The sequence below is a fragment of the Labrus mixtus genome, chromosome 1 (genome assembly GCF_963584025.1).
Source record: "Labrus mixtus chromosome 1, fLabMix1.1, whole genome shotgun sequence".
NCBI classification, from domain to species: domain Eukaryota; kingdom Metazoa; phylum Chordata; class Actinopteri; order Labriformes; family Labridae; genus Labrus; species Labrus mixtus.
This window is the reverse complement of record NC_083612.1, coordinates 20314097-20330501: the sequence shown is the minus strand read 5'-3', so window position 1 is coordinate 20330501 and position 16405 is coordinate 20314097. Positions and strand designations below refer to the sequence as shown.

General features: G+C 39.7%; 1 protein-coding gene across 2 annotated transcripts in view; it reads right to left on the bottom strand.

Annotated features, from left to right (window-relative positions):
* The window catches only part of tub (TUB bipartite transcription factor), a 53458-nt gene that overhangs the window by 8231 nt on the left and 28822 nt on the right, over window positions 1-16405 (bottom strand). The window contains exons 1-7 of one of the 2 annotated variants that reach the window (XM_061037522.1): window positions 14915-15328; window positions 8891-8946; window positions 7127-7285; window positions 6363-6500; window positions 3480-3632; window positions 2104-2225; window positions 92-283 (exon numbers count right to left, since the gene is read on the bottom strand). In XM_061037522.1, the coding sequence (XP_060893505.1) occupies window positions 92-283; window positions 2104-2225; window positions 3480-3632; window positions 6363-6500; window positions 7127-7285; window positions 8891-8946; window positions 14915-14952 (858 nt within the window). In that variant the 5' untranslated portion in view covers window positions 14953-15328. Of the gene's footprint in view, window positions 1-91; window positions 284-2103; window positions 2226-3479; window positions 3633-6362; window positions 6501-7126; window positions 7286-8890; window positions 8947-14914; window positions 15329-16405 lie in introns of those variants that run through there. The other variant, XM_061037514.1, reaches the window with a different exon arrangement.

Below are 16405 nucleotides of genomic sequence, written 5' to 3'. Positions count from 1 at the left end.
TCAGCCATTTCAAAATGAATGATCCTTGATGTGTGTTTGGATGAGACAAAACGTGTTGTGTTGTTTGTAATGACAATAGCACAGCTCTAACCTTCTTGCCGTCTTCTCTCTCCAGGTGTAAGTAGTAGGTGGGATACATGCCTCTGTCCATGCCCTTCTTGTCTCTGGTGATTCTGCACTTCACTCTGACACCCTGGGGTGCAGGTCGCAGAGAAAACTCTTCAAGGTCATCCACATCAATGGCAGGATCGTTCACTGGTGGAGTGGGCGCTGACGCTACCTCCTGTGGGTGAAATAAAGCGTGAGACCACTGGTGAGGCGGAGGACTGGGGGAAGTGATGTATTCAAGACGACTTTCATTAGAACAGAGTAATGAGACTGAAGATCAAATGTTCCACTGGGACTGAGAATGAGCACGCCGTGTCTAAAATAAGGATGGAAACAGAAGATTGGGTTGACAAAAGGGAGAGATCATGGAATGACGAGCTAGAAGAAAGCATGGTTATCATACGAACAATGCAGGACTGACTCAAGATATTCAAGCTCAAACAAGCCTAAAAATGTATGCGGCTTACTGCAGTGAGCTCTTGTTTTGTGTATGCTTATAATGCAGCTTGCTTCCTGCAGTGAGCATGCAAGAGCAGCTCGTCTGGATGAATAACACTTTCATCTATTTCCTGTTTGAAGGTTGCAACCAATTTTTTTATCTGTCACAATAAGGTGGAATATTTGTCATGAGCAATGGAAACTGAGCGTAAAAGCACTTAAATGATTGCTCCAAAATAACCACCAACACAGTTAAACACAGCCCTTTAACTGTATGGCTGTTAGCGTTGGTGTTTTTGAATTTTTGCAATGAGACTAATTTGCAAAGAAAAGGGATGGGGCAACTTTTGCCCAGCGTAGGAATAATAGCTTGTTTAAATAAATGCAAACTGCACTACAGCACCAAGACAAGTTTAGCTTTGCAGCTCAGTTTTGGGTGCATTTAACCAATAGATTGTATGAAACATGGACTTAGTCCCCATGACATAACCCATTGGTTACTGAAGGGGAGTTTGAAGCTCATATGGCAGTCGCTATTTTTAGAATGCTGTCTCAACCCTACTTTTAATCATCCTAATAACAGGCAAAGGGGTGGAGCTGATGAGAGCCTTAAGCGTCCGGGCTACAAGCCCCTAACAATGCATAACACTTATCCTTCAGAAATGAAGACATGACTTCTCAGACCAAAAGGTTTTTTTTTTAACCAGTTTGTCAACATGTTTATTTCTGCTATCAAAATGGATGTGTATGCGACTTTTGGGGCTTATACAGCCAGCGTCATGTGGACTCTCAAGGAACTGCTTCTTCTTTTTTTTTTGCACTTCCACATTGGCTTCGTTTTTCAACAACAGAGAACGCTGCTTGATTTATCCCTTTGCATGTACTCTGAGAATAAACTGGTTAACTTTTTGTCCTTTGTACAGGATCATCAGTTGTACAGGCATGCAATCGCTTGGTGAATTTGCCCCTTTTATTTTATTCCATATGTCCTAAAAACAAACAACAACATAAAAATATGCTTTACTATTTGAGTTTTATATTACCTAAGTCACATGGCATTAACAAAACCTAAGCCTTAAGATTAAGATTAAGATTAAGATTAAGAATAAGATTAATGCCATGCTCTTCACCTCTGATGTGTTTCTTTTAAATAAATAACTTTTTTTTTCAGCCCCTAGAGGCAAAATAAAGTGTCTGCATGACATTTATAAAGGACCACCTACAAACAATGTCATGTCCACAATTACATAGAGAGCACAATTACCTTGAGTTGACATCTGTGTTCCCAGAAATAGCCCAGCCCCAAAATGACTCCAATATTGTTTGTAGAAAAAGAAAATTGTCAAAAGGACAACATCACATTCATCACATTAGGCCAGTTTGGTATTTTACTGTACTTTCAGCCCTGAGAGATAAATAGAGTTTTAAATAGAAGGCCACCTGAGCTACAAAACTGGATCTACATCTTTTTTTGTATAATGAAATGCAGAGTGCTGCACAGAAAAGAAAACACATCATGCAGGGGGTATAAAGGTTGACTGTGAACTTCATTTTCACCTTGCCTGACTTCTTGCTTGTAGCAGAGCCTGGCCTCGTGTTGCTGTTGAGCTGTGAGGAACTGGAGCTGATTTCATCTTCATCATCTTCCTCTTCATCAAAATTCATACTGCTGGATATACCTGCACAGACGAGAAATGGGAAAGAAAAAGGGTGAACTGACTTTATCTCTGCTTAATTGGTGTGAACTGCTGCAATAAATAGCCTCGAACAGGAATGCATCCCTACCTCATCTCAGTAACATATTATTATTGCTAGAGGTTACTTGAATCTTCTATTAAGAAAACAGTCGTCAGAGATTGAGGTTTGAATAAAGTAACTAGGCCACATGTTTCCCAGAGCTGTTTTAGACTATTTTCAGCTGCCATTTATTCGATGCTTTATAGCAGGATTGTCAATCATTGTTTTTAATGTTCTACAGAAATGCATTGAACAGCAGTATTTTACTGCATAAAGTCTATAGTCATTTAGTATAGTAATGCATTTTTTCATGTATGCCGATGTAATGGCAAAAGGGTGAGGAAATGTAAAACGTGTGTTAGTATTGAAAGTAGCAGGTAGTCCAGTCATCCATCTGAAGGAGGTATAATAATAGTTATTTGCAGCCCAACAACACTGTGACTGAGAGCCAAAACGTTCCTCTTGAGCCAATGTGTTTTAACTCTTTGGAAATGTGGAAAAGAAAAAGTGATGATTATTTGAATTTGCTTATTATAGCTCCTTATTTAAAAAAACAAATATTGTTGCAAGGAGTTAATTTATTAAAGACAGCAACGTTGAGACACACACAATTGACAGTTCAGTCATAGAAAGAAAATACATGTTTCTTTCATTCTCCAGGTTCAAGACCAACAACTCAAAACACATTTCTTCACAAGATAAACTAAAACTGAAGCAGATTTTGAAATCACTCTGTATTTGCTTCCCACTCTAACGCACTATATTTACCCACAGCTGTTTTATAAGTCTCCACATTGAAGTGTGCGTACAGTATTTGCTCTTTAAGATGTCTTAAAAGTAGTGTCCATAGCATGTTAGTTTTTTTTAACTAGTGTGAGTACAACATCTCACTAAACTGCTCACAAGAGTGTAGATGTTTGTGTTATGTAAAGAATGTTGGATGAGTACATATTTCATGTTCAGTTACCCATAATTTGAGAAACAAAAGTTTGAGTGCCAGAAAAATATGTCAGCGTTGTTCATTAAAGCCTCAATTATGTAATTCACACGCTGAGTCTTAATATGGATCTTCTATTTGAAGTCCTAACATGACTCAGTGTGTTTCAGCACTGGACCAAAATGTTGTGGGTGTAAAAACAGGCTTGTGCCTGTGCTCTTGCAAAGAGAAAATAATCCTTCCTGATCGTTATCAATACCTTTCTTAAGCATGGTGACACGCAGATCCTGTTTACTCTGTGACTGAGTGCAGCACATAACAGGCTCTGCCTCGCCCTCCTCTGTGGTGCTGTGACCCACTGTCAGGATCTGGATCTGACCGTCATCCTGCAAGGACGCCAGGCCATCGATTGCTGCAGAGTCAGAACACAACGATTAGAAACTCCATCAGAAAAGAAAGCTGCACTCTTGTTTAGCAGTGTCATGTGAACATACGTTAAATGACCAACAAATTGAGTAAGTAGAAAACATTCACCCTGACAATATGTGAAAGCATTTCCCCTTCTCTTCTATAATGTTTGTGTGGGTGTTTTCTGCTTTGTTCTCATGTCTTGCTCTAAATAATTATGTCTATACCATTCAATTTGCTGAGGGATGAACAGTATGTCCATACTGTTCAAGACATTCAAGCCCAGTTCTCTACTAAAAGCAAATCAACAGACAGGCGGTTTTTTTCTCCACGCAAAAACATGTTTTATAGAATCATTGTAAATGCAATGCCTTCAAATCATTAGATTCAATAATTATGCCTTTCATTTGGGGTTTTAAAGCTCACAGAATATCAAAAATACATCTACACAAGTCAAGAGAGAGAGAGGTGGGTTAGGATTGCCGTGCAGTCTGCATTATTACTGGGTGGCAAATCTGAGAGCCCTTGTTTACTGACAGGAAGGTTATGGGGGAGAAGTTTCAACAAACACCCCGGCTTGGGTTGCCATCGAAAAGAACGATGTTGAAAATAGCTCGCTTCCAGCTCTTCTTTTCTCTTCTTTTGAATAACCGAATAATCCTGAACTGCCTGAAAATATGGCAGCAAATTAGGAGGAGCTGCAAACTGCCGGACACCTCTATTCATACGCCAGTTTATCGTAACCATGCATTCCTTCCATCCATTTCAGATTCTACTTTTGACATTTGGAGACTAAAAGGTATAGTCACTTTAAAAGATCTGTATATTGATAAACAATTTGCCTCATTTCTCTCTTCCTTCTACACATTTTTTCTGTTATTTACAAATAAGGAACTATGCATGTCAGTGTGTGCCTGACTTTGAGTCTCTCCCTGAAGAAAAAAGGATTTACAAGCTATTGCTGATCCCACCCAACTCAAGACATTTAGTTTCAGACTTTGTGAAGGTATTTTCTGAACAAGTAAATTCTGCCACTCTCCACCTGAAAAGTGCCTGGGAGGAGGGTCTGGGGATACAGATTGATGATGACGTGTGGGAGGAAAGCCTTATCAGAATCCGATCATGCTCCATTAATGCTCGGCACCAGTTAATTCAATTTAAAGTAATACACCGGCTCCATTATTCTAAATCTAAACTGCATAGGATTTTTACCACAACCTCTTCGTTGTGTGACCGCTGTAAATCTGCTGAGGGCTCCCTGTCCCACCTTTTTTGGACATGTCCAAGGCTGTATACCTGTGAGATATTCAACTGGTTTTCTGGAATGTATGGCTGTGTGTTCAACCCGGACCCTGAGATAGCATTATTTGGGTATTCTCCATCTTTAAATAATCAAAGTCTCTCTGTGCAGAGCACTATCATGTACGGTACGGTAATTGCTAAGAGGGTGATATTAAATCTCTGGAAGTCTGACACTGTGCCCCAGTTCAAGACCTGGCTAACTGACCTCACCTGTGTACTGCACATGGAGAAAATCCGGTATGGCATGATGGGCAATCTTACCAAATTTTTCAGCATCTGGCAGCATTTTTTTTTTGATTATCTTGCCCGACTGGACAGAGTTCCCGGACAGTAACTGATTTTACTGCTCACCGCTTACCTCTTTTTAAATGTTTGTCTTAAGAAATATTGTGCTAGTGATGCAATGTAGCATAATGTCCAGCATTATGTTTTTTTTTTGTTTGTTTTTCTGTCTGACTTTTTATTCTTTATATTCTGTAAAAAATTCTGAAAATCTGAAAAATATGGTTTAAAAAAAGAAAGAAAAAAAAAGAGATTAACCAGACATAATTTTTTTATGAAGCAGTTTGAATGATTCCTGGGTAAATTCAACAACCAACACTCGTCTGTTGACCCAACTGATGCTCTTAGTGAATGCATGGTGCCTGAGTGTAACAGGTCTCCTGAACGTGTGTGCTGGTACTTGAGTGACAGAGAGCGAGGGAGAAAGGTCGATCATTATCATCATCAGCAGCGGTAAGCTACTGACCTGATTTATTTCTACCCAAGTGGAATCCTGTTACCTTTTTTATTTGTGGTTTGTTTTTCTGGGACAAAGTCAATCCAAAGACGGACATGTGCTGTATCGTTCTAGATCAGATGGCATTTGTAATGTTTGAGGAAACAATGTGCTCAACAGGCTATGTTTCCTTTTCTATCAGTTCCTTATTGTCCTTTAAATATTATTCTGAGGTCAAATTTCTTTCAAGTATGTTATTAAATCTTGTTTTGCATTATGTTTCGTCTGCCATCACACACTGTGTATGTTTAAAGGGAAAACAAGGGGAACAATCAAAGCACTGAAGATGGAACACACCACTTCAAGAGTCAGCTTTCGTCCTCCAGCTAATGAGGAATTTGTGTCTCCGCTTGTCGTGTGTCTGCAGCCTGACAGCACTCAAGCTGTCATATATCAATACAGACAGCCGAGCTCTGGCAAGTGTGGCACCACAGCGGTGGCTAAGAGGGCAGCTTCACTGGCTGTGTGTGTTGCCAGATGTGGCTTAAAGAATCAGCAGGGAAACCATTATCTGAGGTTTGCAGAGAGGGCTTGAAGAGACTCTGCCTCTTCTCTTTTCATACACACTGTGTAGTGCTTCAGTGTTTAAACATGAACAAGGAAAAACCTCAAAATAAGAAAGTCAAATATTAAAACCGAAACTTGCAGCCTGACCTTTGTGCTTCCCCTTCCTCTCCTTTTTGTCGCTGCCCGTCTGTGGAGTAGAGCTGGCTGACGCTCTGCCCTTCTTGGCTGAACGAGGCGGCTGTGTATCCGCTATGACCTTCACCTCCTCCTGTTCAGCTTCTTGCACTAAACACAGGGATGGAGAGGAACAGCATGCAGGATTACGGACAATAAAAAAGAAAACACCCTGATACATAGGTTAAATAGTTATAAATCCCCTTCTTTCAATCAGAATATGAGCCTAGTGAAGAGAAACATTTTGTCAATCTATTTTCTCTTCTCTCTGCAGTAAATGGCGACAGTTCATGGCTTTGAGCCCAGAAACTGGCCCTCAGAACTGCGGATTAGATTGCTGCTCTGGTCTCTGTGTAGATAAAGAGACATCATCAATTCCGTCACCAATCCTGCTCTCAAGTGTGCAGATTTACAGCACAGTGTAAGCTCCTGCAATAGATCCTCCAGTATGTTGTATTGGTTCTACAAGGGTGCTTATTTAAAGCAATAGTTCTGGAGTTAGTTTTTTTTTTATCATTCAGATATTTAATCTTTGTATGTTTTAGATTTGTGGTACTTCGCAGTGCATTGGGAAAAAAAATGCATGAGGAGGAAATCTCTTACAGCCTCAGAACATATACGGCAGTTCTCAGAACAGATTGCTGTCCTGACCTGTCGTAATATCTATAGCTTTTCTTAAATCTTTGTTTTGAGCTCTATGGATCAACATGGACCCGAGAAGTGGCAGCCAGACTCACCATGGTAGATGGTGCTGCTGTTGCTGCTGAGGTAGGACTCCACCAGTGGCGCCTGTTCCTCGCTCTGTTTGGTGCGGCGTGTGCGAGATCTCCCGTCAACATTGGACTGCACCATCAGGGGCTCCTGCCTCTTCTTCTTCTGCTTCTGTTCAAGGAGCGCTCGCTGTTGTGGAGGTTTTGTGTACGTGTGTGGGTGCACAAAAAACATGCCCAGGTAGAGAGAGGCAGTTAATGAAGTGACAACCTCCCACTGTAAATCATTAGAAGCAGAGACAAAGGAACAACAATAGTACTGCCACTGAAGCTGTTAATTGTTTAATGTCGCCTTTATGTAAAAAAAAAGATAACTCCTCCAGAAACTAGCTCTCTTATAAGGCACCAAGGACTTTCTTGTAAGCAGTCTTTCCACTGTATAGTCTCAGGCAAATCTGTTCAGCCAGGAGAAGAATCCGGAGATGTTTAAGGAAGTGCTGCTCATACCACTTTGACCTAAGGCTGGATATAGATATTCATCTGGACTAACCGCTATAGGCCCGTCTTCAAACTAGAGCTCATCAAATATTGAGGAGTTTCTATTAATGGAGGACTCAGGCTTCAGAGCAGTAGAGCTCTACAGTTTCACTCGTAAAGCTCAAATCTTTGTCAGGGCAGTGATGTCAGATCTAGGATGGTGGATGTGTGCAGTGCATGTATTTGTAGGTTACAGTGTGGAAGATGCACTTTGCATGAACTTTGGTGCACAAGGTCTCAAATGCGCAGCAATGAGGAAGCTCGTCAATCTTATACTAATATGTTACTTAAAACCATTTCGAAACATCATGCGTGAGAATTCAAGAATATTTGCAACCAGCTGAGTTAGAAGCACAAGCGTTCAAAGCTATTAGTTAATGATGGCTAACTTGTGATGTTAAAAGCAGATTAAAAGCAGTACACTTGAATATGGAACTAACTTTACTATACTAGTGACAGACTGCAGCAGTGTTTGATGCAAATCTGACAGAACACAAACATGTTTTGTAACATTTAACATTTTCCGTGTAGTACTGTTGCTTACAATATTCAGGGCAGCTTTATAAAAAAAACTCAACATCAGAAACAAAGTTTTCATTCTACTTAGAAAAATGAAAAGGGTTGAATTTCAACATGGAGCTGTTTGTTTTGTCTGGCTACAGTTCTGCTGACAACAAACAACAACAAACAACAACAGCAGCAGTATCAATTTGCAGCACACAAAGCTGCCAACTTCAGCTGGATTAAAGGATCCTGTACTCTCTCACTCTTAATATTACATTCATTAAAAATGTGTTATCTAGGCACCGGTAGTGGTTAGTGTGTACGCCCCATGTACAGAGGCTGTAGTTCTCCAAGCAGTCGACCCGGGTTTCCAATCAGACCTGTGGATCCTTTTCTGCATGTCATTCCCCTCTCTATCTCTCTGATTTCGGACTCTGTCCTATCTCTACAATAAAGGAATGAAAAAGACCCAAAATGTTCTTTTCACACTGTCTAAAAAATGTTGAATGCAGATTGTTTTTTAAAGTGCTGATTAAGCAATCTTATCTGTTCATTATCAAACACTCATCTGGCTTAAAGACCACATAACACGTACTGAAAAAGTAAAAAACTATTAAGATCCATCATAATATTTGTTCACAAAATAATGACCTCCTTGCTCTTTGCTATTAATGTCATGGTAAAATGTCCTGTTTTAATTGATGTGTTTTTGTGTGTTATTTTAATAACAGAAGTGCAGAAAGAAAAGACTTGCCTGTCTGTCCAGTTTCTGCTGTCGCAGGTTGGTGCCCTCATCGTCTAAAGTGCTGTAAAGAGAAGAGCAAAGGCAGACGGGATATTTTAAAACATGAGCTGTTAAACATAATTAAATCTCACTTGTTATTCTGAAATTGCAACAATGGGTTGAATGCTATCATCACTTTGTTTTACCGTTACGGTCTACATTATACAGAGACGAAGGAAGATTATTGTGGACATGAGAAAACAATTGAACTGTGTCAGCTGCAGAAAAGTTGTTTTCTCATTGATACTTAAATTGTCCTTTACACATTCAAAATGCCTCGAGTGATTAATCCCTCCATTGGTCATGGAAAACAAAGAACACATTAGTAGATATCTGGCAAATTACTTGTTGAAACTGTGTTCAAGTAGCTTTATGCTTTTAAACACAATTCAGGAATGTAAAATAAACTTTTTTTTAATTAATGAAAAACATGACAGACAAACTTACAACGTATATATAGTGTTCCATACATTACACCAGAGCTTTAGATAGACAAAATGACAACACGAGAGGCAATTGTGGAATCAGTTCATATTTACACAACTTAATAAAACACTTTGCAGGGTGGTTAGGAAGTGTTCACAGTGCAGTGTCTGGGGCTCGTAACACTATGTAGTCTGTTTGTGATCAGGTTGAGGCAACAATGGCGTTTTGGTTAAGGATGTCTTACTGCTGAATTTATCTGTATTAAAGAAACCCTTAAAGGGATACTTCATCCATTTACATTTAGCTTTGTATCATTAGAAACCTGGTAGTATTTTTGAATGGTCGTGCATCCCGCCCTCATTTTTCCCTGAGATGGGAAATCTTTGTGCCTGAAAAGTCTGAAAAGGAGCTTCCAGTTACGCAAAATGACGATTTTTGCGTCACTGGAAGCTGTTGCGGTTAGCGGGGTGAAACTACAACGCTAGTTCATCATATTTTGGACCACTGAAGCTACAGACCAATCACAGATCAGTGGGTGGGAACTCACTCCCAGAATCAAAACTTAACATCCACCATATTGCTTGGAAGCTATGCTAACAGGCTCTATGGAGAAAGCTGATAATGGCGAAAAAATATAAATATAGCGGCGAGATGGTTGCTGCCGACAGGCTGGTCTTGTGTTTTGGCTGCTGCAGCCGCCGGAGCCGCCGCAACACAAGAGCGGCCTGTCGGCAGCAACCGTCTCGTGGCTATATTGCTCAGCAGCCGAGACATAAGGCCTGCCTGTCGGCGGCGGTGAGGACGAGGAGCTCGAGCCGGCTCGAGCTGGGGCGGACTGGTAGTGTCGGTGCTCTCACTGTTTGCCTATGGACACAGACATAGAGTCTGTTTTCTGCCAGGAATTTCCAAGATCAATTCTGGAAGAAATCTCTGAATCTGTTGAGGAAATGGTCTTATGTGTTGAAGTAAATATGTCTGTAAATGTTTTTATTACTATATTTCTACTGCTATATTGTATATTTTGGAGAAACTGTAACGATCGAATTTCCCTCTGGGATTAATAAAGTGTTTCTGATTCTGAAATCGAGGACCTTAGTGGGAGTGGCCTGCAGTGCTGTGCATTCTGGGATTTGGTGTCTTTCATCCACATGAGCCAAAAAGACACTTTCTGCCTTTTCTCGGCCAAGAAGGCACCAACTTCAAAATGTATTTCACATTTCTACTACATATATATGACCCAATGTCAATACAGATTCATGTTTCAACGGGTGAAGTATCCCTTTAAACATGTTGACATCACTGCGGTCATCACTGAAGTGCATTTAAGGATGCCTTTTTGTAGACTTACAAATCTACACTGAACATGAAAGCTCCTTCACTGTTAGTGAACATTATTTGGAATATTCAGCATCAACAGTTTTATTATGATATGCCATGTAGTTTAAGAAATACTTTTAATATTTTTTTTGCATTAGTGCAAAGCCTGATTAGCAGGCTCTTTGTATACCTAAAAGGTTGCTTTTGTAAATGAGTTATATAGAAACTTAATTTCCATGATACAGGACTGATCACAACTGTAGTCCATTAAAAAACTATTCTAAACTAATATGGGCAAGGAGGGTTCCTGCTTCACTGCCATTAGCTTCTTTTCCATTAAGAAAACAGAAATATAAAGAAAAACAACAAAATAATTGTGTTGGTGATGTCGTGATGTTTAGGAGGATGCTATACAGCTGATCTGGATCATTGAAATGAAGAGGAACAGTTTGAGGAAATCTTACTTTCATTGCTGAGGTAATGCTAGCTGAGACGTGCTAGGTTTTGAGATCATGTTGGACTGTCTCTTGCACTCTCAAACACTGTGTCAACTCAGCCAACAGAGACGTAGTTGCTGTGAAACAAATCTTCATTGCTTTTCTTTGTATTCAATTTTAGGAAACTGTATCAGTGAACATATGGAGAGCAGCGTCAGACAGAAGGTAGGCAGAGACTGAGACAGTCTGAGGCTCATCCATGATTTTGTAGCACATAAACAAAACTGATCTCACTTGAACTTTGTTTATCCACTGATGCTGGAAATATGTTACTCAATAGATAAGCAGTGATCACAGGTATTTTATTATATATATCTTTTTTTAATCCAAAGACACTTCTGTTTCTGCTGAACAAATCCACTTCTCTGTCATCCACATGCTGATTGTTTACAACTAATATAAATCTTTCCATTTTCAAACTTCATTATAATCTTTACCACTGTTAGTGATTTCAATATAACATTCATATCCTGAAGTTACTCACTCAAAGTGTTTTTCTCCAGTTTAACCTGTTGAGAAGGACGGACATGGAGAATGTGACACGTTCCGCATGTGCACTGATTATTTTTTCTTTGGGAAGCTTTTCTGTGTTCTCTGCAGAATGTCTCATTGTTCCCTCAGCTCGTGTATCGGGGCCTTTCAGAGACCCCCAGAGAAACCTCAATCGTTTCTAATTAGAGAGCAGTGGATGTTTTCTGCAGCAAGCTGCAGAGAATGAGCACCAGCAGAGGAGAAAAAGATGGAAAGGGGAGAGGGGTATGCTGATTTGTGATAAGTGAGAATATAATGTGTTTTTTCCAGCACTCTTAACAATAACAGAAACTGTTTCATAATCATTATGTTTCTACATGCAGATTAGCAAATAGAGTGTATTCTGTTACTCTCATTCTGCCTTATTTTACTAATTAAAAAAAGACCGCCCAAATGATTTCTCTGTATATTCCTAAAAAAAAGGCACAAGTTTGTTACTTTATAAAAATCCACCTGAGTATCATGTGTGAGTTTCAAAGCAACATTTTACTCTCAACTTTCTGCCTTAACATGTGAGTCTTAAATGACACATACATATTTATGTGTAACTGCATGATGAATCTTGTTGATCATTTACTGGTGACTTATTGCAGGGCTTTCGGATACAACTAAAAGTCACTAAAAGTTGAATGCATTTTAAATATTGCATTTCAGTTATAATGATCCATTTTTTTACTGTGTAATTTGTAAACTCGCAACTTGACAAATGACAACTGCAGCTAATCTGTTTTCATTCACCATTAAGTCTCATTGACACATAAAGCTAACAGATGGTGAGTTACCATGGCTAGAGAGCCTTTTATTCTGTTAAATAGAAAAGATAGGCCAATAAATATCCAATCTACTTGTATCCATGCACTAAGCTGAATGTATTCTGATGACAAAGGCCGACACCAATACATTAAAAATGTCTTTAACTCCCACTCTGTGTCAGGCATACAGACAAACAAAACACTCCATGTCTGCAATCAGAGAAATGAAGTGTATGAATAGGTTTCAGACTGGATGATAATCACACAAACAGAGCTGTTCCAGTGGAGGTCAAACAGCTCACTATATTGGAGAGAGTCTCTGGTCACTCCTGGTCCTGCAACAAACCGTTTCTAAGGTGAACAGGAAGACTTATGGAATCTGTTTTTTTACTGTACAGCAGAGGCAATTGTTCCAAATAATGGTCACTGTCAGGTTGACTACTATTGCTTACAAGTTTTAAAACTTCTGAATTAAAACCTGCTTTAGAAAAAGAAGTGAAAGTGAATGTTGAAATTTGGATATTTCAAAATGTATTCATAGACTGCTATTTTCAACACTATGAAAGTCGACAATGTATGTAGCTCGAATTTCAACCGAGCAGTCATATCTGGACTATATCAACTTTAATGTATACATCAAGGTGTTGACAGCCTGTTTATAAACAGATGCTATTAAATTCAGACTTGAGATAAATATTGAAATAATTCTGACTGAAGCTTTTCAAATTAGTCAAACTAGTAATACAAGTGGATAATCAAGACTACTTAAAAGCATGTTTAATTTTCATTGGCGTACTGCAATGCATGATATTTAAATATCTGATGAGTTCTGAACATACCCGCTCTGAGCCTGTAGATAAATATAACAGCCAATAATGACACAATATCACATGATGGGACAACCTTTAAGAATTAAGTACCTTTCAGAAGTTTTCAGTGAAAGTATTTTAGATAAGATTATCTTAAAATGCAACGTAAAAATGTTGGTGAACTTCAAACCTTTTTTTTACAATATCTTGAAAAACAACATTGATGTGTATCTCTGTAGGGTTTTCTTGACATATAAAAAGAGCAGGAAGAGATCAACATTATTCCTCCACTGCTGAGATGCTAATCGGATGAATCTGCTCCCCACAGAGAAAACTGCACAATTGCTGTTTCTTTGAGGTTTTGTGTGTATGCTAGATGAGAAGCCTTCATTTTGTCAAACTTCTCTAAATGCATGCTCAGTGTATCTAACGATATGAGTGAGCCTCACAGTGCAGCTGTCTCCTTCAGCTCTGCACAGAGGCCCATGCATTTTTCATGGCGGTTCCACTGGATGAGAAAAACTGCTCATTGAGAAACCACCAATCTTCCCGACTGCCCCCCCCCCCCCCCCATGCCTCTCTGATACTCACATGGCATACCTAAAGAGATACATTTGGATGCCTGGAGTAAATTCAATTTGTCCACCCTACCTCTGAAAAATTTAGTTTGTTTCAGGCGCAATCTTAAGATATCCTGAAATGTTTTCATACATCTTCACCTGCAGATCAGTACAGCCTTTTCCATGTGTTTGATACAAATTCCACATTGATGACTTTCTGCTGTTGTCCTGTTGCAGTCTCATTCTGAAATTCATAGATTGCCTCAGTAACTTATAGCAACCGTGAGCCAATGGCATCAAAGTAAGCAGGGAACCATGGCAATGGGTATTCAATCAGCAGAGCAAGCCAGCAGCATTTGTACTGCACTTGATATGATGAGAGCAGAGATGGGTTTTACAGCGAGAGACTCCAAGCTCAAACATGCTCAGGTCTCTATCATTTACTAAAACATACTTTGCATGAAATGATGTATGCCCAGTATCATGCAACAGTTATTTTCAGAGACATGCAGACATGAACATAAAACACACACAGTCACATGCAAACTTACTACTACTAACCTACTTGTTTTTAAAGTGAAAATATGAAATCTAGATCCACATTCTACATTCATAGTGACATTACAATAAAACAATTACTTTTGATCCAATAAAATCTAACTGAAACTGGATTCAATAAAGTTGTTTGAACACACTTACAATATAATATAGTGTAAGACAACGTAATATTTATCTAGGTCAAACTGAGACCTCAGTAGTTGAATCTGGGATTCACTTTTTTCATTATTTGTGTTATACTCCTTTAAAAAGAGCCTTAGTCTAATTAATAATTACATGTATGTGAAACATGCTATTATCTGCACAAGCTACAATATTAAGCATATATCAAATATCAGTAAATATCACATATAAGTAAATATTAATATTTTATCAGTTCAGTCTGCTTTTATTGTGTCAATTCAATGTACCCGTTATCCATTTGATCTCTTTGTCGGACACATGGCTGAACACCCTGCTTAGATGCTAAAACATGTACACACTGCTGGAAAAGATGAACACTGTGATCTTTCCTGCGTTCTCAGGAATGTGCTACAGTACCTGTAGGGAATCCAGTCGGAGGAGTGCTTGGAGCTCATTCTGTATCAATCAACCTGACTGCTGCTGCTGCTGCTGCTGCCTGACTGCAAGGCTAACGGCCTATGACAGCACCAGTGCACAAGTGGCTATGGGGTCTGAGAAGGACAGCGATCACAGCCAGAGAGCCCACATCGCATGTTCATCCTCTGCACACAGCTCTATATATCCCCAGCCTGTCTGTTTTCCCTTCTTGGTATGTCCTTCAGCAAATGACTAAGAATCCAGACGGACAGCAACGCTCTTCAGTCATGCATGCTGAGCGCATGAAATAGCCGTTTTCTTTTCTCCCATGTGTATGCATCAAGTCAGTGCCTCTCCTCTTCTCTTCCCTCATCCGCCGCCTCTGCTCCTGCTTCTCTCGCTCTCACTCTGTATCTAAATCTCCCTCCGTTTCTTGCCCTTTAAATCCCCCCTCCCCCTTCCTTCCTCTCTGACCAAATCTCGCCCTGTGCCTCTCTGCCCAATCTTTCCCTCGTTATCTCCCGTGCAGCATCACCTACAACGGCATCAAGTATGAATCTTTTAGCAAAAAAAGGTGATGGAGAATCCCCTTTGTCTTGCCTCTTTGATGTTCGTTGTTTGTTATTTCTCTACCATACTACCCACTTCTTCATTCACACACACACACACACACCTTTATCTCTGTGTGTTGCATGAAGCATATAAAGCAGGGACTAAGATGTGTTTTCTACCATCATTTATTTATTCATTCTCTCGGAGTAAGAGGCATTAGCATACGACTGTGCAGACTAGTGTTAACAGCCTTTAATTCAACGCTCTCCGCAGGCAGACAAAGGCTCCCTGTGATAGTGCCACAGCTCTGAACCGCTCTCACACACACATCTGCTTCCGCCCTCCTTCTGCAGCCCCTCACTGTCACCACACAAACACACACATCACTCACTGTGTTCCCAGGGTTATTCAGGAGTCCATCTATAGACAGTTAAAGCAAGCAGATTCCATGTGACAAAAGTGCTTCACAAGGAGTCAATTCATATCAACTCCAACATCAGCAAATATTTGTTATAGTGTTAAGTGTGTGTTTCATATTTGTGACATGTATTTGGGGGAAGAAAAACCAACTGCTTCTGGGTACAGAAGAATCTACTGACTCCCTAAAAAGGAGCCTCAGGCAAAACTGAATTCAGTGTATTTCATCATTTGTGTGTTGCACCAACTCCTACGGATTTTGGACATATAATGCACCAAACCAGACTGAAATACGCAAATGCATTCAAGTGCACGAATACAGACATTTGAAAACACATATATAGAGTATATATTATTTGAATGGGTTGCAGTTCAGCACTTACGTATTATGTGCTGATCAGATCACACACAATGCAGTTCATGCTAAGGCTGACAGATTGCATTCAGAAGTGTACAAAATGGGGCGCTGGTGGCGCAGTGGTTAGTGCGCGCGCCGCATGTATGGAGGCCTTGCTCCTCCAA